At 42.3% G+C, this 26,675-nt stretch overlaps 5 protein-coding genes across 6 annotated transcripts in view; 2 read left to right on the top strand and 3 right to left on the bottom strand.

Annotated features, from left to right (window-relative positions):
- Positions 1 to 12,520, bottom strand: part of KIAA0753 (KIAA0753 ortholog) — a 66,794-nt gene extending 54,274 nt beyond the window's left edge. Inside the window, exons 1-2 of one of the 2 annotated variants that reach the window (XM_075994237.1) lie at positions 12,288 to 12,520; positions 6,853 to 7,010 (exon numbers count right to left, since the gene is read on the bottom strand). In XM_075994237.1, coding sequence (XP_075850352.1) covers positions 6,853 to 6,945 — 93 coding nt within the window. In that variant the 5' untranslated portion in view covers positions 6,946 to 7,010; positions 12,288 to 12,520. Of the gene's footprint in view, positions 1 to 6,852; positions 7,011 to 7,728; positions 8,507 to 12,287 lie in introns of those variants that run through there. The other variant, XM_075994239.1, reaches the window with a different exon arrangement.
- On the bottom strand, positions 8,577 to 12,079 carry LOC142861924 (uncharacterized). The gene has a single exon (XM_075994236.1). The coding sequence runs from the start codon at positions 11,964 to 11,966 to the stop codon at positions 8,583 to 8,585; it is 3,384 nt and encodes a 1,127-aa protein (XP_075850351.1). The 5' UTR covers positions 11,967 to 12,079; the 3' UTR covers positions 8,577 to 8,582.
- A 114-nt stretch (positions 12,521 to 12,634) lies between the features above and the next one.
- On the top strand, positions 12,635 to 14,825 carry TXNDC17 (thioredoxin domain containing 17). The gene is made up of 4 exons (XM_012779171.3): positions 12,635 to 12,867; positions 13,387 to 13,468; positions 13,894 to 13,969; positions 14,584 to 14,825. The coding sequence occupies exons 1-4, from the start codon at positions 12,723 to 12,725 to the stop codon at positions 14,650 to 14,652; spliced, it is 372 nt and encodes a 123-aa protein (XP_012634625.1). The 5' UTR covers positions 12,635 to 12,722; the 3' UTR covers positions 14,653 to 14,825.
- A 1,396-nt stretch (positions 14,826 to 16,221) lies between these two features.
- MED31 (mediator complex subunit 31) lies at positions 16,222 to 23,007 on the bottom strand. The gene is made up of 4 exons (XM_012779167.3): positions 22,876 to 23,007; positions 21,665 to 21,742; positions 21,277 to 21,373; positions 16,222 to 16,580 (listed from the first exon to the last, which is right to left on the bottom strand). The coding sequence occupies exons 1-4, from the start codon at positions 22,901 to 22,903 to the stop codon at positions 16,388 to 16,390; spliced, it is 396 nt and encodes a 131-aa protein (XP_012634621.1). The 5' UTR covers positions 22,904 to 23,007; the 3' UTR covers positions 16,222 to 16,387.
- A 37-nt stretch (positions 23,008 to 23,044) lies between these two features.
- C18H17orf100 (chromosome 18 C17orf100 homolog) lies at positions 23,045 to 24,224 on the top strand. The gene has a single exon (XM_075994241.1). The coding sequence runs from the start codon at positions 23,347 to 23,349 to the stop codon at positions 23,722 to 23,724; it is 378 nt and encodes a 125-aa protein (XP_075850356.1). The 5' UTR covers positions 23,045 to 23,346; the 3' UTR covers positions 23,725 to 24,224.
- The last annotated feature ends 2,451 nt before the right edge of the window (positions 24,225 to 26,675 follow it).

Here is a 26,675-nt window from a genome sequence, read left to right as displayed (position 1 = left end):
GATGTGGAGAAAGGGGAACCCTCATACACTATTGATGGGAATGTAAATTAGCACAATCATAATGGAAAACAGTAGGAAAGTTCTTCAAAAAACTAAAAATAGAACTACCATATGATCCAGCAGTCCCACTGTTAGGTATATACCCAAAAGAAAGGAAATTAGTACATCAAAGATATTATTTGCTCTCCCATGTTTATTGCAGCATTTCCATAATACCCAAGACATGGAATCAACCTAAGTGTCCATCAATGGATGAACAGATAAAGAAAATTTGGTACACACATAGAATATACACCATGGAATATTATTCCAGCCATAAAAAAGAATGGAATCCTGTCATTTGCAACAACATGAATGGAACTGGAGGACGTTACGTTAAGTGAAATAAGATAGGCACAGAAACACAAATATCACATGTTCTCACTCACATGTGGGAACCAAAAAAAATTGTACTCATGGAGACAGAGAGCGGTTACCAGAGGCTGGGAAGATGAGTAGAGGGGTATGAAGAGGTGGGAGATAAAGAGAGGATGGTTAATGATACAAAAATACAGTTAGATAAAAGGAATAAGATCCAGTGTTCAATAGCACAATAAGGCAACTATAGTTAACAATAATTTATTGTACATTCCAAAATAACTAAGAGTGGAATTAGAATGTTCCTAATAATGTAGGGATAAGGCAGAAAAGGAAGGTCAAGAAAGCCTGAGAGGGCAGCCATTTTGACTGGTATCAGACCCTAATCACTCTGGATAAGGAAGTCGCCAGTAAGTCACTGCGTGAGACCACTTGAGGATGGGTGCTTTACTAAGCCTTACGAACTGTGCTTACCTTTCTATGACAGAAGTTTATGATTAACCTTTATGGCCTGACCTCAAGACAATGCTAGTCAACTACAGGGTTTTTGAACATCTAAAATATTACCAATTACACCATAAGGGGCCCCCCCTCCTGCTCAGGAAAGGATCTGTCCATGGAATGGGATCTGTTGTCTGTCTCTGTCTCAATAAAACTTTCCTGTAGATAGTTGGCTCACTCTCAAATTCATTCCTTCAGGAAGCCAAGAACACACCTGGCAAGTTCAGGGAGGTTTCCTCCCTTCACTGGGACACCCCCTGCATCACTAACACAAAGAAATGACAAATGCTTGAGGTGATGGGTATCCCAACTGCCTTGATTTGATCATTATACATTATATGCTTGTATCAAAATATCACAGGTACCCCATAAATAAGTATAACTTATTTACAATAATTAAAAATATATATATTTTAAATGTTATGCTTCTGCAAGTAACCGACACAATCCATTAGAGCTTTCCTAAAAATTGCTCCACAGATGTAACACACAGACATACCAGAGCTAAGCCATTTGGCAATATTTCAGGTCTTCCGGGATTTTTCATCTGGCAGCAGAATTCATCTTTCATTCTATGAAAGTGCATCTTGATCTAAACAGTTCACTTACGCCTTCTTAAGCAGGCCCCAGTTTTTGTCAGTTTTCCTCATAATAAATACAAGTTTTGCTGTTTTGCACTTAAGAATGCTTCAATATTCCTATAGTTTTTATTTTTCATGGTTGCATTTTCCAAAATCCAATGAATGGCCTTTTCATGCATAACCTAACATAATGTTATTATTAAACACTTAGGTTGTTCCAGTTTTCCCACTAATAGAAATATTACTTCAATTAGTATCTCTATGCATTTAGGTTTTTTCTCTTCATAAATTATTTCCTTAGGATAAATGATCTGGGATGACTAGGTCAAAGGAAACAAACAATTTTATGGCTTTAAATATGTACGCTCCTGGACCTTCCAGAATGAACCTTTCAAAAACAGGTAAATAGGCTTAGAAGAATTCGTGCCTACAAATTCAATGAACCCAGTCCTCTGATGCCTTTATCTAAGAAATGGTTTTCCTACTCTCATAATGAATATGTTTATATAATCATGTGTATCAAGAGTCAGTTTAAAATAATTCATCATGATAAAACTTCAGCAAAGTATTTTGGATTGTAAAAAGTAGTTAAAAAGCTCACTAAAGACAAAAAAATGGTTTCCATCTGAAAGGTACAAAGATTGATGAACAGTACTTGAAACTTACAGCCTTATTTGGAAAAAGTCTTTCCCCCTAAAGTAAAAATAACCCAAAATACTTCAGAGATGTGTTTTAAGTACTAGAAAAAATATATGAGACTTCCACTTTAAATTAGGTTTAGGAAAAGGCTTTCTAATGGACTCAAAATCCATAGTAATAAAAGAAAAGAGCAAAAGGTTTGACTATGTTAAAATCTAAAAGTTTTTAAAAAACTTCTGCATGGCAAAAAGCACCATAAGCAAAGTCAAAAGTAGAACAGAAAAACTGGAAGAAAAACATTTGCAAATACAAAAGGCTTCTATACATAAATCTTAAAAAGCGAGGTGGAAAAAAATCAAAACTCAATAGAAAATGGGCAAAACACATGACCAATTTACAAAACAATATACAAACATGGCCTTTAAACATAAAAAGATATTCACTCTTATAGCAATACAAATTTAAAATACACTGAAATACCATTTATCACCCAACAGTATACCAAAAATTAAAAAGTATAACAATACATGCTGTTTTGGTGGGGCTGTGGGAAAATAGGCACCCTCATAGAGTGCTGGTGGGAATGTAAATTGGCACAATCCTTATGGAGGGAAATTTGGCAATATCTAACAAAACCACATATGCATTTGCCTTTTGACTTAGTAGTCTCAATTCTAGGAATTTACCCTGCAGATACATCTCCAACAATACATATGCACAGGGTTACTCATTGCTGTACTGTCTGTAATCATAAATTAATGCAATTACCCTAAATGCCCACATAGGAGAGTGGCTGAATAAACTATCGTATACCCACACAATGGAGTACCATGAAGATGTAAAAAAGCAGCTCTATGAACTGATGTGGAGAGATTTCTCTGGATATATTGTTCAGCAAAAAGTACAAAGTGCAAAAAGTTTATCTGTAGTTTATCTATACTACCCTTCACATAAGAAAAAAGGAGACATGAGAAAATATATATGCATCAGATGATTTGTGCAAGAAGAAACAGAAAAGAAAAATCAGACACTAATGAGTTATCTACAGGGTATAGGTGGGAATCAGGTAGAAAAGATAGAGGGAATGGGGTACCATTTAACACTCCTCTGAATATATCAAATATACCTAAATATTTGGAACCATGCTAATGTTTCACTTACACATGAGAGACAGGAAGGAAGAACAAAAGGAAGGAAAGAAGAAATGAATGAATGAATGAGGGAGGGAGGAAGAAAATACTAAAATCTATAAGGATGGAGGAAAACTCTAAAAATGAATACTAACAGAAATCAATAAACCAAACTGAACTTCAAATAAATAACATAACCACACCAAAAAGTGAAGGTTAAAAAAATTAACCCAACTAACTTTCAAACACAACATTTGGATTATCTGACCTCAGGCTAAAGACAAGTGTACTCTAAACAAATACTGAACTATAATTTGTAGGCTTTTTTTTTTTAACAGAGGAATGGAACACAATTCTGAAACTATTTTTTGAACATTCTAGGACTGAGCAAATAAGTAAGTATATTGTCTATAACTGGAGCCAGACTTCACACTGTTGAACAAAGGACTTAGAAATATGGAGTATTGGATTGGAATTGGAGATACATGTGTGAACTCGTGGGTTTTAACATAGACATATAGGCAGATGGACAGAAGAAAGAAAAAGAAAGAAACAGAGAGAGAGAGAGAGAAGGGGGGAGGGAGGGAGGAAGACAGGAAGTAGGGAAAGAGATATAGATGTATGTGACTGTAGATGTGCATACAGATATTTATACATGTGTATATATGCACACAAGTATATATATTTCCCACTTCTGTCTTCTGAGAGGGCTTAGAAACAATGACACTCCAGTATCAATGAGCATCTCTACTCTAAGATATTGATTTTTAAATTCCATTCTCCCCTAAAAGGAGAAAGGGATAAATGGCTGATTCCAGGGCTAGGACAGGACAAAAAGCAAGTTGATCCTGGAATATCTTTTTATACTATAAAGGGATCAAAGATTGATGGGTCAAAGATTGAGTGGCTTTTGGTGGCCAAATTAGAGACCATATGAACATCAAAATAAATATCTGCACATCAAAATAAATAATGATAGTAAAGAATTACAAACTACTGACAAAAGTAAAAATCTATGAGTCTGTGCTGAAATCAATAAATAGGAAGAGAAGAGAAAGCTCTTCCTTACAGTAATAAGTAATAATAAATGTAGAAGGAAGGGTAAAATTAGAAATTACCATTTACCAGCCATCATAATAAAAATTTGATTCAGGCAAGAATCATCAATGAATGCTAAAACTAGTATGGGAAAGTTTGAGGAGTAAAAAGATATTAACATAGTCTCAAAGACAGATACTTTTTTAATTCTTTACAAGGTAAAGAATAACTTTACAATGGAAAAACCTGGCAGTACCACCTTAATCCAATGATTAAAGTCAACACTGTCAGTGATGGGACCAAACTGACAGCATGTACCTCCCTCCTGATAAGATCCACTGAGAAGTACTCAGCATCATTTCAGTGGTTTCCCTGCCAAAACTTGAATATAACTATGAAAAGATATCAGGCCTGTATTCTTCAAAAATGTCAATGCCACAAAATGAAAAAACAGACTCAGAAATCATTCAGATTAAAGGAAACTCAAGAGACTTGATAACTGAATACAACTTATGATCTTGGAGTTTCTTTTGCTATAAAGGACATTATTGGGACAATTAACAATCTCAATAAGGTCTGTAGAGTACATGACAGTATTAGTATTAATTTAATGTTAATCTCTTGATTTCAATAATTATACTATGATTATATGAGAGAATTCCTTGTGTTTAGGAAATCCACAAAAATACACAAGAACTTAGGGGTAAAAGTGCATCATGCCTACAATTTACTTTTAAACAGTTTAGAAAATAATATATGCAGAGGGAGTAGGAGAGAGGAGATATGCAGTAAAATGTTATCATCTGGGGAATCTGAGAATAGAGTATCCAGGAATTCTGTGTACTATTCTTGCAACTTTTTCATCAGTCTGAAATTATATCAAACTTGTAAAAAAATTATTTATAAACTACAATAAGATATTACTGCACACCCACCATAATGGCTAAAATTAAAAAGGCAACACCATATGTTGACAAAGATGTGGAGCAACTGGAACTCTAATACATTGTCAGTAGAAATATAAAATGACACCACCACCTCTTAAAAGGTCTGATGGTTTGTTATAAAACTAAATATACACTGACCCTATAACCTAGCGATTTCACTTAGGTATTTACTCAAGAGAAATGAAAACATGTACATAAAAAGCTCTGCATAAGAACATTCATAGCAGCTTTATTTATAACTCCAAATTGAAACAGGCCAGGTGTCCATCAATTGGAGAATGGATAAACTATGGTACATTCATACAATGGAATTAGTAAAATGGATTAAAAAGAAACAAACCACTGATACAAATAAAAACATGGATAAATCTCAAAAACTTTAAACCTAGTGAAAGAAGCCTTACACCAAGGAGTAAATGTTATATGATCCCATATATTGTATTAACATTATAAATGTTACATGATCCCATTTATATAAAGTTCTAGAATAGGAAAAACTAATTTATGGTAGAAAAAAATCAGAACAGTGGTTGCCTCTGGAGGGTAGGGATGGGGCTCGACTGGGAAAGGGCATTAAGAGAACTTTCTAGAATAGAAATGATCTGCATCTTGATGAGCTATGGGTTACACATATGCATGCATTTGTCAAAACTCAGCAAATATGACAAGATTTATACATTCCAATGTATTCACCATTTCTGATATAAAATTTATATTGAAAGAATTGGTAAAGAAAGAGTAAATTCTGGTGTACAACATGCATGTGGAAGTAGTTAGGGTATTCACATCTGCAACTGAGTTTGAAATGTGTCAAAAAATAAGATAGACTGACGGATGGATCTCTAGAGGGATGATCAAATGACAATGAAAGGCTGGGCGCGGTGGCTCACGCCTGTAATCCTAACACTCTGGGAGGCCGAGGTGGGCGGATCGCTCGAGGTCAGGAGTTTGAAACCAGCCTGAGCAAGAGCGAGACCCTATCTCTACTATAAATAGAAAGAAATTAATTGGCCAACTAATATATATAGAAAAAATAAGCTAGGTATGGTGGCACATTCCTGTAATCCCAGCTACTTGGGAGGCTGAGGCAGAAGGATTGCTTGAGCCCAGGAGTTTGAGGTTGCTGTGAGCTAGGCTGACGCCACGGCACTCAATCTAGCCTGGGAAACAAAGCGAGACTCTGTCTTAAAATTAAAAAAAAAAAAAGACAATGAAATACTATAGTAAAATATTAATGGAATCTAAATGTTAACTCAACTTTGGTATATGTTTGAAGATTTTCATAATATAATGTTGGAGAAAAAGACATTTTTGAGACACTGAGTAAAGTTGCATAAAGACAGGTTATTAGATAATATTAGGGAATTATTTTTTGTCCATTTTCTTAGGTATAATGGTATTATGATTAAGTAGGTGAGTTTATTTTTACTACAAGTATTCTCAAATATTTAGAAGTATCATGATGTCTTCAATTTATTTGGGAATGGTTCTGCAAAATTTTTAGAGAGACAGATGAGATGGTTGGATAGAAAAACAGGACAAATTGTTAACAATTGCTGAATCTAGAAGGTGATTTCAAAAGCATTCATTGTCCTTTTCTTTCAACTTTTCCTTATGTTTGAAATGTTTCATAATAAAAATCTTAAGAAACAAAACTACCTGGGTCTGAAGTTTCATGAGGTCACTCCTCCCATCTAGTTGGGCACTAGATGCTAGATGAACACAGGTTGAAGCTGGTCGGCCTGGTCCCATGATGTTAAATAGTGTAGAACAATAGTGACAGCCTTGTCATGAGCAAGTCTTCCCTAAAACCAGTCCTAAAATAAAACAAAGCTATTTCAGACCAACAGTGTTCAAACAAGGGAACAGAATAAAGCACAATGCCATGCTTGCATAACAATATTCTAGAAATAGCCCATAGCAACCTCATACTAAGAGTGATTGCTTAAAGACAGGTATATGGTAGTTTCAATTTATAAAAGCAACCACAATTTTGAAATTTTCATTTTCAAAGAAATACAGGAACACTTACTATATTAATGATAATCTCTTGGCCCTTTTCATTCCAAATATCAAATCTCAAGGGTATCCAGCAAGACATTATTCCAAAAGCAACTCTGCTATGGTAAACTAGCTCTTTCCAGGAGGTCGATTTTATGGATGCATAGTCTATGTTGACGGATCCTAACACTAGTCAAAAAGCAGTATGCTTCACTCTATCCAGTAGTCCAAATGGACAAAACCCTGAAAGACTCTAAGTAAACATGCAGGATCAGAACTTCTAGATCCAAACCAAGATTTTCCATGAACTAGCTGAATGATCTTTCTCAATCTTCAATTTCTCCCATCTTCTCCCTAGCCTACACACACACACACACACACACACACACACACACACACACACACACAGAAGATATGAAACCATTCAGTAGGCTGTACACGGCTATACCCTTATTGTTGCCGCTCCTTTATAGACATTTCGTTATCCCTGCCACTCAGGTGCTTATCACAGTGCTGTCTCATATTGTTATTTACCTGTTTCACAGGCATATGTCTCATCTTCCCAGCTAGACAAGGTTTCTTGAGGGTAAGGGCCTTCTCTCACTCTTCTATTTCCCACAACACAGTGCTTGAGCATAGTAGACAATTTAACTCAACATTTGTTGAGGTAAGCTGATAGTCTGTGAACTAACTAATTTTAAACGCACTGGGGAATTTGTTTCTCAAAGAATCCTACAGTAAATCAATTGGGATATTCAAAGTTAAAAAAAATCCTAATTTAAGCTTTTGAATAAATCAAAGGTTAGTAGTCTGGATTTGCTTAAAGACAGATACATCTGTAGGACTATAAAGGCAGCTGTCCAAGAGTCCTTATTTCTAAGGCTGTAGACACATGATCAAAGAAGCAGATGGGACAAGGCGCATTAGCCAGGCCATCCCAACTGGCTTGATATCATCACTGGTTGGGGACTGGAGCCATGGAATGGAGTATGCAGAATTGGGGCCAAGGCATCTGCAACTTTCACATGGTCAGTACTTTCTCCCTGGTGGCTTCCATGTGCCAAAGGCCTCAACAGTCCATTCTCCACTAGGAAAATACTAGGCGATCCCCACAGTTCCAGGAAACCTCAAGTGATGCAACACATATACATGCACACAAAAAGTCCAGGGACATCCACCCCTATACAAAGTCCTGGGGCACTCTTTTCCTTGCAATCTGTCCCTTCCCCATTGCTCTAGGAAACCTCCCAATTTGTCACCCTACATATCCTGGGGCATCTCCACCCCTACAGCCTGTGCCTTCATCCACAATCCAGGACAAACCTCCCCCCAACCTGTTCCCTCCCAAAGAGCCCCAGGACACCTCCCCCTAAGCTGCTCTCTATACACTACTGGAATGTCCCCCTCAATCTGTCCTCCCCCACAGAATTCTCTCCCCAACTGTTCCCTCTCACTCTGACTACAGACATTCCTCCAGTCTGTCTCCCCCCACTCTGATGTGGGTGATCTCTGAAATGGCCAAGCCCTCTTTCCTCCCTTGGAACTGGGAGCACCTCCACACCTGTTCTTATCCCTGACACTCCTGGAACATTCTCACAAGCTGTTTCTTCCCCCACAGACCTTGGATAGTTCCATAACCCAGTCCCATGCGCACAGGTGTGAGACACCCCCATAGCCTGGCTCCTCCCTGCCTGTCCCAGGATACTCCTACCTCCTGTCTCTTCCTCTGAAGCCCCCACTCCCTCTGTAGACTGTCTTCTCACCACTGTCAGGCCTGAGACACCCACATCCAATTCTGCACCTGTGGACCCAGTCACCCACACTGCAGCAGGCACGCGCCCCGCCACGGGAACTCCTACAGCTGCAAGAACCCCCAGAGGCAGAGGCACCCTTGCGGCCTCAGGGCCCGCTCCACTATGTCTCCTCCTCCACAGGCCTGAGATACCTTCAGAGCCCACGTCCCCTTCCACAGGTCTGGGAGCCCTGGCAGCAGTTGGCACTTCAGTGGCTGGTCTCCTTCCCCATATGCCTGAGCCACCGTCCTCAGAGCTAGTATCCCCTACCCTCAGCCCAGAAGCCATGGGCATTCCCATGGCCATGGGAACTCTAGCAGCCACAGGCATCCCAGCAGTCTCTGCTCTTCCCGACAGGCCCAAGAGACCCCCGGAGAGTGTCTCCTCCCGCAAAGACCCAGGCAGCCCCACAGCCATGGAGACCCCAGGGGTCTGTCTGCTTCCCAACAAGCCTGAGATGCCTCCAGAGTCAGTCTTCTCTACCATGGGTTGAGGCATCCTGGCAGAGGTGGGTACCCCCATCTTTTCGGGACCTAGAGCATCTGTGGGTCCCCTGACTCTCTCTCTCTCCCACCACAAGCCTGAGACGCTTCCAGAACCAGTTTCCTCCTGCACAAGCCGAGATACCCTGGGAGCCACAGGTGCCCCATCAGCAGTCTGCCTCCTTCCCGAGGAGCCTGAGAAGCCCCCAGAACCAGTCTCCACCACCAGGGGACCAAGCACCCTAGGAGCTGTGAGCACCTCAGTGGCCACAGGAGCTCTCACACTCTGTCTCCTTCCCCAAAGCCCTGGGACACCCCCAGAGCCAGTCTCCTCCCCCACAAGGCCAGGGACCTCCGGAGCCATGGGAACTGCAATAGCCTGCCTCCCTCCCCATGGTCCTGGGAAAGCCCCAGAATCACCGTCCTCCCCCACAGGCCATAGCTCCTCTGGAGCCAGAGGCCTCCCTGAAGCCATGGGTATGTCGGCAGCACAAACCCTGTCCCACAGATTCAAAACGGCTCGAGAGCTGCTTTCCTGACACACAGGACCAGACACCCACACAGTGGCAGGCACCTTTCCAGACCCAGGCACGCACACACCTGTGGGTACCCCTGCTGGGGCACACCTGTGTTTGGGCACATCTGCTGCCTTGGGTACCCCTACTGTCTCAGACAGCCCCACAGCCTGCCTCCTCCCGCACAGACAGGAGACACCTCTATAGCCAGCCTCTTGCGCCCCGGGCCCAGGCACTCCTAAAGCTGGAGGCACCAGAGCCTCTTGCTCCCCCATGGCCTGCCTCCTCTCCCACAGGCTCCGGACGTTCCCACTGCGTGTCTCCTCCCCTGCAAGCCCTGGCACTGTCACGGCTGGAGGCCCTCCCAGAGCCCGCCGCCTATCCCACAGGCCCGGGACACCTCCACAGCTTGTCTCTTCGCCCATGACTCCCGGTACCACCACAGCCTGGGACACCTCCACTGGCTGTCCTGTTCTCAACAGTCCTGAGACACAGCCTGTCTCCTCCTTCCCCAAAGCCCTGGCTACTCCCATGGCCTGTTCTATACCCAACAGGCCTGGGGTGCCCCTAAAACCTTCCTCCTGCTCACTAGGACCAGAGAGTTCTGCAGCTCTCCATGACCCTGGGTCACCTCCAGAACCTGTCTCTACCCACACAGCCTGTCCCTTTTCCCTGAATCCAGGGTCACCCCCACATCTAGCTTCCTGTTCAGTAGCACAAGGCACCCCTGCAGGCTGTCCTATGTCCCACTGGCCAGGGATACCCCCAGAGCCTATCTCCTCCACAGCCTCTCTCCTCTGCCATATGCCTGGGGTACCCACAGAGGTGGGTTCCTCCACCACAGCTCTAGGGACCCCCACAGCATCAGGCACCCCCGCAGCCTGTCCCCTGCCCCATAGGCTGGGGGTATCCCCACAGACTGCCTCTTGTGCCAGAGGCTGCACTGACTGCCCTCTCCCTGACAGACGTGGGGCACCTCCACAGCCCATCTCCCCCTCTACAGCTCGGGGCACTCCCATAGCCCCAGGCCACCACATGGCACCAGGCACCCCATTAGTCTGTCCTTTTCCCCAAGGGCCTGGAGCAACTCCATAGCCTATCTCCTGCACATCCCCAGGCACTCCCACAGCTTGTCCCCTCCCCAACAGGTGTGAGGCAATCCCAGAACTTGTCTCAGCAGCCCCAGGCACATCCACAGGCGGAGGCACCCTCCCAGCCTGTCCCTGTCCACAAAAGCCTGAGGTTCTTTCATAATCCTCCCCTAGCCCCATGGCTGTGGACAGTCCTGAGGCCTGGGGGAACACCCTAGCCTGCCCTTTCACCCAAGGTCCTGTAACACCACCACAGCTTGTCTCTACCCAGGAAGCTCGGCCAGGGACACCTCTTTCAACTGGTCCCTCTCCTGTAGGATGGAGTTCGACTCTGCTTCGTTCTCCACATCCCGAAGCTACCCTCATAGCCTGCACCTTCAACCACAGTTGAAGAATGCTCTCATGCCCCAGAGATCCAGGACGACCTTTTCTCTCACAGCCTGGGGGACTCCTGTCTTCTGTCTCCTCCTCCCCCGACCCGGTAACCCACACAGCCCCAGTGGGTCCCACCACCTCGGGCTCTCCGACAGCCCCGTTCACCCACACAGCCCCAGGGTCCCTTGCAGCCTCAAGCAAGCCGGCAATTCCAGGTGTTCCCGAAGCCTCATTCTCCCTAGAGGCGTCTGCTGTCTCTGCCGTTTGTCTCCTCCCCCATGGCCGCCGACAGCCCTGCAGCCTTTCTGCACTAACACAGCGCGTCTCCCAAACCGAGGCCCTCGCCCGGCGTCTAGCTCGACGGCCTCGAAACGTCCCTACGCTCCATCTCTTTCCCCACGGCCGCCGCACTCCCCGCCGCGACCTGCTAGGCCCCACGCAGCGACCCGGCAACTTAGCAGCAAGCTCGCCCCCGCGCAGCCTGGGCAAGGCCCCACGCCCAGTAGCCCGGCTCATAGCTCCAGGACAATTCCCGTCTTCCCCACGCAGCCCGGGGCACTTTGTCTTAGCACCTCGCTCCCTAAGCTGCTCTACACGCACATTGACACTCAGCTCCAGCCCTCGCAGCCTTTCTCCATCCCAGCCCCCTACTCCACCCCCGCCCAGTCCCGGACGCCCGCCCCCCAGCCCAAGGCCCCCCTAAAGCCTAGACACGAGAAAACGTAACTGGGGGGACACGGAGCGGCAAGATCTACCCAGTCAAGGTCTCCTCTCCCCTAGGTCCATGCCTCCTAACGCAGCTTCCCAGAATCCCCCCCAGCTGCGGCCCGAGCCCACCTGGTCTGGGGCGAGGCGCGGCTACCGGGACCGGCAGGGGGGCCACGACTAGGCCTCGCTTCCGGCCGCTCGCCCAGTCGCCATAGCAACAGGCGCAAGGCGGCTTGGGAGCCGTTGAGGCTCCTGAGCTTCTTAAGGGTCCAGGTGTTGCCGAGCGGCAAGTTTTGCAGCCAGCGTCCATGCGGCCGGGGCCAGGACCAGATTAGGGAAGAGGTATGGGTTTAGTAGTGGAGCTAGCACCGAAAGAGCTGAGAAACGAGAGCAGTAAGACAGTGCGGATGAGTTTGGCCTTCAGAGGCTTCCGTACGCGTCAGAGCGGCGCTGGCTTCTGTAGGCATCGCCTTGCCCCATCCCACCCGGAAACTGCTTCGCCCCGCCCACGTGGGCCCTGGGCGGCTAGAGCCCACACGTCTCGCAGTCTGCAGAGCGGTCCGGATGGCTAGCTTCGAGGAAGTGTGCGTGTCCGGCTTTGAGGAGTTCAGCCGGGCTGTGGAGCAGTACAATGGCAAGACCATTTTCGCCTACTTTACCGGTTCTAAGGACGACGAAGGGAAAAGCTGGTGTCCCGACTGCGTGCAGGGTGAGGCCAGGACTGGGATGCTGCTGCCCAGCGGAAGTGATGGGAAGGGCGAGGCTATGGTCAGAAAGCTGGGTTGAGAAGAGACAGGGAATCTTGGTCCCAGAGACCCGTGAGGCAATCTCAGTTGTCCCCATTCCTCTTCTTACTAAGCCTTGCCCTGCCCAGGGCGCTCATTTTACCATCGGACCCGGATGATCTTGGAATCTAGTTCTTTAAAATTTCTCACTTCCCCAATGATTAGTGTCTCACAGTACAAGTGAGTTGGCCTTTAAGTCAGCAAATATGTATGGTTTTCATTGTTCTGGGCGTTCTGGAGTGAGGCCAGTCAGGACTGGACTTGGTCCTTTAAAGTAGCTTTAACACTCGAACGGAACACCTGACTTACGTTGACCTCCTCAGTCAAACTGCAGGTTAAAGTCTGAGTACTTAAAGGCTGTAGAAAGGAGAGAGGATCGCTGTTTATGAGTGCCTATCAGACTGTAGAGTTGGTAATTATTTTATATCAACTTTTTTTTAAAGCTGAACCAGTCGTACGAGAGGGGCTGAAGCATGTTAATGAAGAATGTGTGTTCATCTACTGCCAAGTAGGAGAAAAACCTTAGTAAGTGGCAACGTATACTGTATTTTAGAGACACGCACTAGACTCTTTAGGACTTAAGTGGGAAGGGTCTCAGGGACTCACTCAGGTTCTGTGTTCTAAGGTAAAGTCTGATAAGTCGAATTAGAAGCTATTAAATACAAATTTTAAATATCCACTTAAATAAAGGGTAATTCAATAAATTTATCCTGGCTTAAGTTCAGAACTTAGCTGGCTTTACATTTATTTTCTGTCTTAGTCACATCTTTTAAGTCACAAAATCTTTTAAATAAAGATTTTGCACAATAGATGAAGTCACAGCCCTCAAGGTTTTTTAAGTGTTTACAACAAGGATTATTAAGAGAGTAAATGTAAGAATGTATCAAATATTACGCTAACTGTAATAAACCAAGTAAATTTTTTTCATGATCATTTTCTTTTTGGAATAGCTGGAAAGATCCAAACAATGACTTCAGAAAAAACCTGAAAATAACTGCAGTGCCTACACTACTTAAATATGGAACAGTGAGTATCTTTCTTTAAATATAATGGGGCTATAATTCACTCTGTCAAAACTCTTTAACCTTGTTCTGGATTCCAATTTGAAAAGATTCTGACATTTTATCTCAATCACATTGGTGTTCAGAATGCTGTTTGGAGTCTGTCTCTATGGCGAATCCTAATAAACTATTAATAAACAATGCAAATATCTGTTGGGTCTTTTTCATGTTTTTAAGCTACTCTTCTTTAAAAAATCCTATAGCCATAGTTGGTTGACTCAATTCCTTTAACACTTGCATCAACAGTTGTTTTTCTATTTAATCCATAATTCTGGTTGAAAAGAAACTCCTAGTTCAGTCATGCTCCTGGGATTCTAAATTAAAGGGTTGAGAGGAAGGGGATGGTATTGGGCTTGCTGTCTCCTGTTTTAGTCTGTAGAGCTTTCTGGTATTTTAGGTTTAAGTCTCTTGAGCCAAGTATTTTAGTGATTCATCTTAAGGCAAATATCTTAACTTTCACAAAACTTGTTACAACTAGTTGCCTTCTGAATGGCCTAATTTGTGTCATTCAAGGTGGAACTCACTCTACTCCTAATAACATTTCCTAGGAGTTAAGATTTGATTATTCTTCTCTTACAGCCTCAAAAACTGGTAGAATCTGAGTGTCTTCAAGCCAACCTCGTGGAGATGTTGTTCTCTGAAGATTAAGACTTAATGATGGCAATTGTCTCCATTACCTGATTTGTTCTAGTATTAAAAAAAAACTGCATACTTCCTTTGAATTCATGTTAGCTATAAATAAATGTTAAAATTTTGGTATATGCTTAAACAATAGAATGGTATTAAAATGGCTCATGAGCCTTTAGGTTTGTTTTTTTTTTTTGAGACAGAGTCTTGCTTTGTTGCCCAGGCTAGAGTGAGTGTCGTGGTATCAGCTTAGCTCACAGCAACCTCAAACTCCTGGGCTTAAGCAGTCCTGCTGCCTCAGCTTCCCGAGTAGCTGGGACTACAGGCCTGCGCCACCATGCCCGGCTAATTTTTTCTATATATATTAGTTGGCCAATTAATTTGTTTCTATTTATAGTAGAGACGGGGGTCTCACTCTTGCTCAGGCTGGTTTCGAACTCCTGACCTCGAGCAATCCACCCGCCTCGGCCTCCCAGAGTGCTAGGATTACAGGCGTGAGCCACCGTGTCCGGCCCGCCTTTAGTTTTTAATATGTAGATACTTTTAAGATATAAGTAAGTCTTCAGGAGTGGCAGTAATAGCGTGAAGAAATTTATTATTGGAGATGACAAATATCTAAAAGCCCCTAATAGTGCAGTAGATAACTTCCAAATCTCTAAAGGGATTAGGATCTTTAACCTTAAATTCTATGAATTTGTAAAGCAGTTGATATTCCTGGAAACTCCTTTGGCTTTGGAATGTAGAATTTAACCTAACCACTGAAGGAAAGCACAGTGCATCTAATCCAACCTCTGCTTAATTCAGGCAGTTGTGTTTTACAGCTGTCTCAGTGTGCTTCATTTGGGATGATGCATGTGGCAGAGAGGGGCTAGAGAGACTATATAACTTAGTAGTCAGAAGAACTCCAGCCTGTCAGTCAATCACACCAATTCTACCACAAACCAGCTGTGTAACCATAAGTAAGTTACTCAACCTGTCTAAAACCTGTTTCCTCTTTTGTAAACAAGGATTATTCTGAGAATAAAATGAGAATGCGAGGAAGCACTTAACACATAGCACCTGGTTTTGGTACCTCTGAAGTAAGTGTCAGCTTTCCCAAATGAGCACAAGTATTTGAGGCTCCTCATCTTTTACTAGTCTATGGTCAAGAGTCCAATTAGTAGTTAATCACTAATCTTACCTTCTTCACTAAGTCAGACATAACAGTGATTCTTTCTTAAAGCCATCTTGCAAAGCAAGTGGTAATACAGGTATGTCCTTTCCTGTACAATTTAAGAAACTTTATGCAGTTTCTGCTCTGTGATTCAAAGAGGTCACTGCTCCGTTCCTCTCATTCCCCGGGTAAGAAGGGTGAACAGCTGATCTGAGAGACAGTGAAGTTCCAGGATATGGACTTGTCCAAGGCACCACTATATATATGTCGGGAACAAAGCTAGGCTTAGAGTTCAATATGTTTGGCAGCCCTCCCTACCCCATGCCCCACTGCCTCCTTTAATTGATCTAAAGCACCAAACTTTTCCATTCTTATTCGGTTGATTGTTAAATGCTAATAAAAACTTACAACCCCACAGGAAAATCAAAGTAGAACAATTCTGGTTTAACAGAAATAGTCTATTAACAATAAAAAGTTAGTTGGATAAAAAACACACTAAAGGTTTTAGGTGCTACCACAATAAAGGTAGGTAGGAAGTCTTTTGTCTTCGCTGTACAAAAGAAATACGTTATATACATGTCTTAAGAGTCTGTATCCAGCTTTTCATTTTCCTGATGTGTTATTTTGCTGTTGCTGCTCTGCCAAGGCTTGTTGAAGGCGCATCCGCTTCCGGGAATAGTGTTGCCAGTGTAGAATTTGCTGTTCATCAATAAATTTCGCACACTGAGCATTCACCAGCTCCTTTCGGAAGTGTTCGTATTGGAGCAGTTCTAACATGTGTAAACACTGAGGGTACCTGGGTTTAAGTTTATAAGTTAATCATCAACATAATTTAAGTCAATAATGCCAAGTTCAAATTCAGTTATTCTCTTAAAAATGATCTTGGAGCCTACATTTCTATAACATTAACTTGGTACGCTTTCGTAACAAGGGTTTTTCCCCTGCTTCTGCAGAGAGGCTCGTCATCAAAAGTCAGTATTAAGCAAAATTTTCAAAATGAGAAAATTTAAGTTCAGAAAGATTAACTTGCCCAAGACCATATACAGCACAGTAACTGGTAAACAGAGTGAAAATACGGGAATAAGCTATGCTATTCTAGTGATTTACAATGTGATGAACATTTTTTATTTTAGTAATTATGTATTTAATTGATAGCTGCTAAAAAAACATTCATTTAAAAGTGAGTCAATTTCAAAAAGAACTATGCACATATATTGTACTCTAGTTTTCCACAGGAATATAGCAATTCTGAAATTATGTATATTCTAGGATTGAGCAAATAAGTGTATTATGAATTAAGAGAGCCAAATTTCTGGCTATCAGAAAGGAAGTTACAGATAAAAGAGGAAGCCCAGAATGAACCCTTTGTTATTGAGCTGAAATTAAAAACTGTATACTCATGGCTTTTAATATATATGTAACAGAGACATAGGGGAGTGTGTGCACATACACACATACATATAATTACTAGCTGTGTGTACTGAGAAGACCTAGAAGCAATGACACCATAGTACCAGTGAGTACATTCTGCCCAGATTGTGATTTTCAGATAGCATTTTCCAGAGTTCCTTGGAGAAAGGGCTGATTCCAAGGCTAGGACAGGGAAGGTACAAGATGATCTTGGAATGCTACTTAGTGCCAGAAAGAAAAGTGCTAAAAATTAATGGAGATATGTCAAAAGTACTCAGAAGCCAACTGAAGGGGCTCCCAATGGCCAAATTTGGAATAATAGAGCAAAAAAATACATAATGATAATCCATAGGGTAAAATTAAGAATCCAAAAGTCTACACTGATGTATATTTCTTTAATGAAATAATAAATCAGAAACAAGGGAATATTCTTCCTTACAAAAGAATTCCAACTAATGAGTGTAGAATGATGGAATTAGGAAATCACCACAGTAAAAACTGGCAAGTATTAGGGATGTATCTTCAATAGACACTAAAATTAAGGCCGGGCACAGTGGCTCAGCCTGTAACCCTAACACTCTGAGAGGCCAAGGCTGGAGGATGGCTTGAGGTCAGGAGTTCAAGACCAGCCTGAGCAAGAGCAAGAACTGGCTGGATGTGGTGGTGGGCGCCTGTAGTCCCCACTACTAGGGAGGCTGAGGCAGGAGGATCACCTGAGCCCAGGAGTTTGAGGTTGCAGTGAGCTATGATCATGCCACTGCACTCTAGCTGGGGGGACAGAGTAAGACTCCATCTCATAAAAATAAAAAAAAGATGCCAAAATAGTGAGCAAAAATGTATGTAACAAGATATTTACATAGTCTCAAAGTATTTCCCCATAAGATACTTATTAAATACTCATAAAAAAAATAACTTGATATGGAGAAACCTACAAGGCACCACACCGTCAACAAAGTGATCAAAATTATCACCAGTCGTGAGACAAATAGACTTCATGTGACTCCTGATATGATATACTAAGGATACAATATCACTTCTGTCCCAGACATGGGGGAAAAAAAAAGACTAAGAAATTCAAGTTAAAGGAGACTAAGACAACATGACAACAAAATGCAACATACAAGTTAGACTGTACACTATACTAAATACATGACACCAATGGGACAACTGACAAAATTTGAATGACATCTGTAGGTTAGATATCAGATTAATGTTAATATTCTGATTTTGATCATTGTACTGTGGTTACATAAGATGTTAACATTTAGAATATCTGGGCAAAGAATATACAGGAATTCACTTTACTATTCTTCCAGCTATCCTGTAAGTGAAATTATTTTAAATTAAAAAGACATAAAATTTAAGTGAGACAACTAAAACATCAAATCATATAGGTAGTATACAGATAGAGCCCAAATGGTACAAGTAATATGCAAATGACTAAAGTTTGGAAAATAGTATACTACTAGAGCAGTGCTTCTTAAACTTTAATATGCACATGAGTCACTTCTTAAAATACAGATTTTGATTCTGTAGGTCTAGGGTGGGGGCTGAGCTCTGCATTTCTAACAGGTGCTCAAATGATACCAATGCTGCTGATCTGAAGACCACAATGAATAGCAGGGCCCAATACCGTACTGTCCTTCCAAAATAATAACAGTTTACTATCTACACTCCAAAAATGCACTGTTGCCTGTAACTGTTAGCACCTTAGATTAAAATGCTCTATTCACACCCGTCCTGGCTAATTTCTTTTCATGATAGCATTAGTAGTTAAAAAAATCTGGGTGTGAGTACCAGCTGGGTAGCCCTGAAAAAGATACTTAACCTCTTTAAGGTTCAGTTTCTTCATCTGTAAAATAATGTGACAACCAAGAGAATGGTTTCAAGTAGCATTTAGTAAATAAGTGGAATTTTGACATGCAGCGATCATTTATTATATCAAACTTGTAGAAGACAATGCTCAGAATACCTTAAATGACAATAAGGAATTATATTCTGATAGACTACAATATTCTCTGTTAGGCTACAAGTCAAAAAGATGAAATAGATGAGCTACAATAGGGAAGTTCTGCATTTAGATTTTTAAAAATAAGATATGAATGGAGAACTCAATTCACAGCATGGATGAAAATAAGAAGTGAAAGATTTTAGTTGAAATAAAGCTCCTAACAAGTTAATGTGATCTCCTAGGTCCCCCGCCCCCAAAAAGTAATGTAAACTTAAGTTGAACTTAATGTAAACTTAAGTTAAGACTTGTAATGTTCACATGAAGAAAAGAAATGCCATTTGGCATTTCCACTGTACCCTGACCACATCTGAAGGCCTATGTTGAGCTCTTGGCTGAACTGTATAAGGTACAACTGCCAAATATCCAAAGGAGGGCACTTGAATTCATGAGAAGACTGGAAGCCATGGCACTTAATCAACAGCTAAAGATAGTTGAGAAAAACAGATGTAAGAGAGACATTATAGTTGCACATACTGGCTATCAATGAAGCAAGCCAAGTGGTGCAAAGTGTCTAGTGTAGAAACAGCTGCTCTCAGCTCCAGCCAGTTGACCTGAGAGAATGAAGACCTGGGGTTACCAGCTCTTCCAGATTTTAAAGTGTAGATGGAAATCTGGATTGTTATATAAAACTTTCCAATCTTTAATTGTTGGCAACTATTAAACTAAAACTTTATACACACCGAATAAAATGCCCAATAGGGATTAATTTGCAACTTCTCTTGAATTTAAATAATCTGAAGGGCTGTTGTCCTCAAGAGGAAATAAGCTGGTTCTGGATTAATCCAGAACAAACAGACTGAAGCTACAAGATGGTTTATTATATCACAATGTACAGAAAAACTTTCTAACATCTGAGTAACAATGGAATCAGCTCTGTCCCTGACAAGAGTTAATATGTGCACACTGGAAACCTCCAGCCAGAGTATAGACGACCATCTCTCAAAAATATTGTGGGTGAGACTGAACTTGATGGTGACTGAGGGACATATAACATATCTTGCAAACTAATTAAAAATTCTTTTCTTTGAATTATTAAATGAATAGAGTTGTTTATAAAAATCCAGTAAGGGTGCAAAGGTTCCTACAGCCAACATTAGGATGTATCCTTCATGAATCCTATCATTGGACACAGATCAGAAAAGTGACTTGGATAAAGAACAAGTATGAAACATTTTCCTCTCAAACTTTTGTTTAAAACAAGTTTCACTATTGCTTTCTTTCTACTTGGTTAAGACAAAGCAGAGATGTGAGTTCAACTTTTTTTTTTTATGCCATTAAAAGGGAGTAAGTTTGTGATTATGTGTTTCTTACAATTTAGTAAGCCTTAGCATAAAAGTACCTGTTAAATAACCCAAATGGCAAATATATATATTTTATATATATTAAAAATATATGTGTATAAAATATATATCTTTCTTAATGAGTTAATGGATGTGAAGCATTTAGCACAGTTCTTGACATATAGAGGCCCTAAAGAAAAGAGAGCAGCTCTAAAAATCAGGTAAGGTTACTTCCTCCAGAAAAATCCCAGAAACACTTCCCTTTTCTATAAGGTTCTTTAATTACCCACCCATGGCTATGTTGATACATTTACAGATTGTGAGTTCCCTGGGATCAGAAACCCAGTGAGATGGGAAGAGTGGTAAAAGACAAGGTCAGACAAGACAGGACCAGATCATATAGGGCTTTAGTTCAAGAAAAGAGATTAGATTTTAATCTTCATGGAATGGAAAACCAATGAAAGGTTCTAAGTAAGAAAGTGAAGTGTTCTGATTTACATTAAGAGATCAAGTTGGGCTTTTATGTAGAAAGCTGTTTCACTTTTTGGGGGGCGGGGGGAGGTTTCAGGGGTGAGGAAGAAGGTGAAAGTGGAAGTAGAGATAACCAGTCAATAGATTATTGCAATAATCCAAATCAGAGAAGAGTTGTCTTGTATTAAGGTAGTAACAACTAAAAGTGGTCAGATTCAAAATATATTTTTTCAATGTGAAACAAAGATGACTGTTAAACATCAGTGTTTTGCATTATAATAAAGTATATACATATTTAGGATTATAAAAATTAAACTTACTTTAGATACTTGGCATATTCTGGTTCTTTCCAGTAAAGCAAGTACTTAAGATAATTAACAAAAGCTTTGTCTTTGAAGTAACCTCTTTGGGCAAGAACTGAAAGGCACAAAAAAAAAAAAAAAAAAAAAAGATCTGTAGGTCAAACCAACCCTTAAACTATGATTTGTGACTCCTAATATAAAGAATCTATTTATGTAACATCCCCACCACCAACACACACCGAATTCAAAACACAAGTCCCAAGGCTCAATTACATCTATAGACCAACATATGTGTAATTCCATTCAATATTAAGAATGTATAAAAGTAAAATCTATTATGAATTGCAACTCTTCTGTCAGAAGGCATTAATAGCACCTCAATTTAATGAGGTGCTTGACAACTTACAATTAAGGTAATTTGGGTTGGCTAAACACTGCACAAATTCCAACTCCAACTGAAACCGAAGTCGATTTCCAGCATCATCTAGGAGAGAAGACAGCAAAAATCAACAGCAGTAAAGAAACCTGACTAATGCTGAGATACACTTCAGGGTAAAGAAGGGCATGAGACGGTCTTCCTAAACTGGCAGTGGGAGGAGATATGACTTCCTTTGAAATCTAAGAAAAGCAGAGCCTTTATTAAAAGGAATAAGTTAAAAGTGTCTCTAAAGTTAAAGAGAAGTCATAAAAATAAAAATAAATAAAAAAACAGCAATACAAACGTAGCAAGGTACTACCTACCACTTACAGGCCACTATGGAAGAATTTTAACAGTGTTTACTGAGATAGGTTGTAATAACTGCAGATTCCCCTATTTTAATAATGCGTTTACAACAATTGCTAACAGTGATTAAGTTATCGGCTGGGCGTGGTGGCTCACACCTCTAATCCTACCACTCTGGGAAGCTAAGGCGGGAAGATTGCTTGGGCTCAAGAATTAGAGACAGGCCAGCCTGAGCCAGAGCCCCGCCTCTACTAAAAAAATAAAACAGAAAATAAAAATATTAGCCGGGCATGGAGTCGCGCGCCCGTAGTCCCAGCTACTAGGGAGGCTGAGGCAAGAGACCTCAACAACAACAACAACAAAAAAAAACAAAACAAAATAAAAAAACCCAAACAAACAGTAATTAAGTTACGTAAAAGGAAAGTGCTAAATCGGTCAGGAAAAAGTTCAGGATGCAAGCTGAAAAAGACTACGGAAAGCTTGAAAGATAATGCAATGCGTGCGTATATGAGAAACATCAATGGTAGCATGATACACAAGTTTGTCGACGATATTTCAAACTTAAGCAAGCTCATGTGAGAAACAGAAAACCAATCAAAAAAAGGAGACGGTTTAAGATCCAAGCCCTCTCCCCTAGTCGCGCCCACACCGGGAAGCCAGCGCAGTTGGTGTTTTATAGCAAGTGAGATAAAATGTGTGGACAACCCAAAGCATGAAAAAAGCAAAAACTCCCTTCGTCTTCCCAGACGCTTAAGAGCCCTCTCGCCTCCCTGTCCAAACACTAACCTTGCCGAGAGTTAGGCCTGAAAGGAGGCCCGGGGGAACCAGAAGAAGGGGGACTGGGCCGAGGACAGTTCTATCTCCGAAGACTTGAGGCACAGAACGCTACTCACCTGTCTCCATAGCGACGGCAGCGGCCATAACAAGCAAAGACACCAGATCGCCACCAGCTCGAATGAGAGACTGCTCGGAGTGGCGGGGAAGGTTGCGGAAGCCGCAGATGCCCTTCCGGTCCCGGGGCAGTGTGGGATACGGGGGGCGGGCACAGCCGCGCTTGGAGGCGGGCGGCTCCGCCCATCCCTGGCGCGCCGTGGCGGGCGCCGCTCCGCCCGCTCTGGCTCCCAAACTGCCGGAGGGCGGTGCCGGAGCTGCGGGAGCGCCTCGGAGAGCAGGGGCGGGGGCCCAACGTTATGAAGAGACCTTTCAGCCTCCAAAGGACCATGGTGCTCTCACGTCATCGTGTCGTGGCGCCTTCGCCTGTGACGTCATTTCTTACCCTGTGACGTAACCCAGAGGCGTGACTGAGGGTGACCTTCGGATTGTGGGGTTTCCCGAGGCCTCATTGTCCCCTTTACGCCTGCAGAATGGCCTCACCCCTAGGGGACAAGCGCTCTTCACCGCGGGTGAAGACCGCCCACTACAAAGAGACGTCGACGGTCCACGTGGAGACGTCGTCCCACCGCGTGGAGACATCCTCCCGGCAGGTGCGAACGTCTTCCCGGCTCGTGGAGACCTCCCAGCGCCGCAGCGAGGGGCCCTCCCTCTCCCCCTCTGGGAAACGCCTTCCTCAGGTCCTCGAGGTGTCCTCCCAGCACGTGGAAACCTCCTCGCAGCTAACAGAAACGTCCTCCCTTCGTGTCAGGTCCTCATCCCGGCGGGTGGAGACGTCTCTGCACCACGTGGAGAGCCCTGCCCGGCGGGACAAGCCGGCAGGCCGCCAGAATGCAAAAACAGCCAGATGACGTGTTTCCCAAAGGCGTCCAAAAGGCCATAGCCCTTAGCCGGGACGGAACTGCCTCCAGTTTCCAGCCAGCCAGCTGCCAAGTGTACTAATCATCTTATTAGATTTCATGGAAACAGCCCAGAAATCAATGTAAGAAAGAGCCAAGCTGCGGTTTCTGGACTCAGCCAACATTTATTGACCACGCTGCACCTTGGACCATCCTGCTTTTGACCCAGTGAACTATTTTAACTTGAAGCCAGCACAAAAGATTTTCATGCCCATGATGCTGTGTAAATTGGGTTGGTGAACAAGAGGCTGTTTGAGCCTCTGAACCAGGTGAGTTTTGGATACATATCCTCCAAAAGACTTTCGTTACTTGAAACTTAGGAACAGGGACCAAACTGAAATCATGACCCGTAGAATGATTGATTATTTACCTGCTAAAAACTTGAGGGACAAGGAATAGACTTTCATAAATTTATTTATTGGCGTTTGTGTTTCAAAACTATTTTCATCGTACTAAGTCTTTGTATCTTGTACCACCACCCACGCACTTTTTAACATAGGTCAGATGTAGTTTAAAATGAAGGTAAACCCATCAACAATCAAAAATAATCTTAGGCTGGGCTTGGTGACTCACGCCTGTAATCCTAGCACTCTGGGAGGGAAAGGCGGGCAGATTGCTTGAGGTCAGGAGTTCAAGCCCAGCCTGAGCAAGAGCGAGACCCCATCTCTACTAAAAAATAGAAAGAAATTAGCTGGACAACTAAAAATATAGAAAAAAAATTAACCGGGCATGGTGACGCATGCCTATAGTTCCAGCTGTTTGGGAGGCTGAGGCAGAAGGATTGCTTGAGTCCAGGAGTCTGATGTTGCTGTGAGCTAGGCTGATGCCACAGCACTCTAGCCCAGGCAACACAGTGAGACTCTGTCTCAAAAAAAATAAAAATAAATAATAATCTTAGAAGGGAATGTGAGAGAAAAGCATTGAAAGCTGACCTGAGGTTTGAGGAAGGTGAAGGAGAGTAGTATTTATTGAGTACCTACTCTGTGCCAGGCACTACAGATGCTCCTCAGCTTATACTATGGGATTATGTCCAGATAAAACCATAGTGAAAATATAGTAAGTGGAAAATATATGTAATACACCTAACCTACCAAACATCATAGATTAGCCTAGCCTCCCTGAAATGTGCCCAGTTGTGAACCTTTCTGGCACCAGGGAAGTGGAAGACATGGAAGACAATTTTCCACAGAGGCGGGGTAGAGGTGGGGAAGTGGGGAGGTGGAACTCAGGCAGTGATGCCATCGATGGGAGAGCAGCTGTAAACACAGATGAAACTTGGCTGCCTCTTGCCTGATGTACCTGCAGCTCACCTCCTGCTGTGCAGCCCCCTAAGTTTTTCCACTGCGGCGGGAGTTGGGGAACTGCAACTCCAGAGGATATTTGGCAATGTTTAGAGACGTTTTTGTTTGGCAGGGAAGGGGGTTGTCATCGAAGGTGCTACTGGCACGTAGTGAATAGAAGCCACAGATGCCACTAAACATCCCACAGTACACAGGTCAGCACCCAATCCTCTGCCAACAACAAAGAATCACAGGGCCCAAAATGTCAATACCACCAAGGTAGAGAAACACTAAAGTTCTAGCAGTTTGGAAAGCTAGAGCATGGGCCATTAGGGAAGCACCCCACTTCTGCTTGGCAGAATTGTGGTGAAACCTAAGAAGTGCTATTGGAAGAGGGTTAAGGGCAGTGACCTCTGGTGAATAGCAGGCAGGAACTCTCAGAGGAAAGGCATGTGTTGCTCTTTGAGGAGGGCTCCATCCCTACTTTCAGTAATTTATGTGATATTTACCCTGAGAGGACAAAAGGGTCCCACCTAACATGCTATCAATGACCCTATTTGTTGTGCCTCATTGTGAGTTAGAGTACTTGCTATTTTCACGCACTGTGCTAAGTCATCACCCATGTTCATTCAGTTACAGGGAAGTACACGGCCTGTACTATAGAATGGGGGCTCAAGCGGAAGAAATGTTATAAAACCCGAGAAGCTACCCTAATCCCTCTGCCTCATAAAACTTCTGCTCTAAACTAATAATTACTCCTTGGAATTTTAATGTTTGGTGATACTACTAAATCTTTTTAACATGACAGACTGCGTGCATTATATACAAACCACTCTCAATCAGTGTTTTCCAAATGAACAAAGTAGTTGCTTCTCTTTAACAATGTTCATTATAAATGTTTTTATCACAAAAGTAATATGTGCTTAATGTAACAAATGAAATAATTCAAAAATATGTAAGGAAAAATTTAATAACTTATTATTAATCTTTTCCATTCCCATCCTTTGGAAATGACTGTCAGCAACTTGGTTTGTACATTTCCAGACTTTTCTACATTCATTGACTGCTTCTATCCTCCTCCTTAATGTTATCTGATAGACTGGTTTGAACATTACTCTGAAAAAGCCAAACACCTGGCTTCTTGATGATTGATTATCTAGGAATGATACAGGACCCTACTAGCTTCTTTCTTTTTCTTATCCTTGTTGCATAAGTGGGGTTTTTCCTCCCAATTTCATTTATCCATGTTTCAAAGCTGAATTCCAAAGAGATACACACAGAGCAAGAAAGTATCCAAGAAAAGCAAGCGACATGAAGGAAAAGACTGGCAAGATGTTTGTCATATACACTGTTTACACATCAGATTCCACAGCTTTAAAATGATGCTGTTTGTTAAAGCCTGCTTGTCATAATTGTTAATGCACTTGCTGCATGTTCTGTGTGTGTGTTACCCATACTGTATATTCAGTTATTTAAGGCAAGAGGGTAAATCCAGTTTCTGTTACTTCACTCTGCCTAGAAGCCTCCTGCTCATGATTATTTTATATACATTTTGTTGAAGATTAACCTTACAATTTGGTCTTTAGGCAACAGAATATCCGCTGTTAGACTGTGACTACATTT

The sequence above is a fragment of the Microcebus murinus genome, chromosome 18 (genome assembly GCF_040939455.1).
Source record: "Microcebus murinus isolate Inina chromosome 18, M.murinus_Inina_mat1.0, whole genome shotgun sequence".
Taxonomy (NCBI): Eukaryota; Metazoa; Chordata; class Mammalia; order Primates; family Cheirogaleidae; genus Microcebus; species Microcebus murinus.
Note: the sequence above shows the minus strand (reverse complement) of the source record. Positions and strands in the feature narration are given on the sequence as shown.

What these genes read in the sequence shown, in the direction of transcription:
- LOC142861924 (XM_075994236.1), bottom strand. Translation starts at nt 11,966, where the DNA reads ATGAGCCGGGCTACTGGGCGTGGGGCCTTGCCCAGGCTGCGCGGGGGC.
- TXNDC17 (XM_012779171.3), top strand. Translation starts at nt 12,723, where the DNA reads ATGGCTAGCTTCGAGGAAGTGTGCGTGTCCGGCTTTGAGGAGTTCAGC. An exon ending in GTGTCCCGACTGCGTGCAGG is followed by an intron (nt 12,868 to 13,386) that starts GTGAGGCCAGGA and finishes TTTTTTTTAAAG; the next exon opens with CTGAACCAGTCGTACGAGAG. An exon ending in CACTACTTAAATATGGAACA is followed by an intron (nt 13,970 to 14,583) that starts GTGAGTATCTTT and finishes CTTCTCTTACAG; the next exon opens with CCTCAAAAACTGGTAGAATC.
- MED31 (XM_012779167.3), bottom strand. Translation starts at nt 22,903, where the DNA reads ATGGCCGCTGCCGTCGCTATGGAGACAG. An exon ending in CAACCCAAATTACCTTAATT is followed by an intron (nt 21,374 to 21,664) that starts GTAAGTTGTCAA and finishes TGTGCCTTTCAG; the next exon opens with TTCTTGCCCAAAGAGGTTAC. An exon ending in GAATATGCCAAGTATCTAAA is followed by an intron (nt 16,581 to 21,276) that starts GTAAGTTTAATT and finishes ACTTAAACCCAG; the next exon opens with GTACCCTCAGTGTTTACACA.
- C18H17orf100 (XM_075994241.1), top strand. Translation starts at nt 23,347, where the DNA reads ATGGCCTCACCCCTAGGGGACAAGCGCTCTTCACCGCGGGTGAAGACC.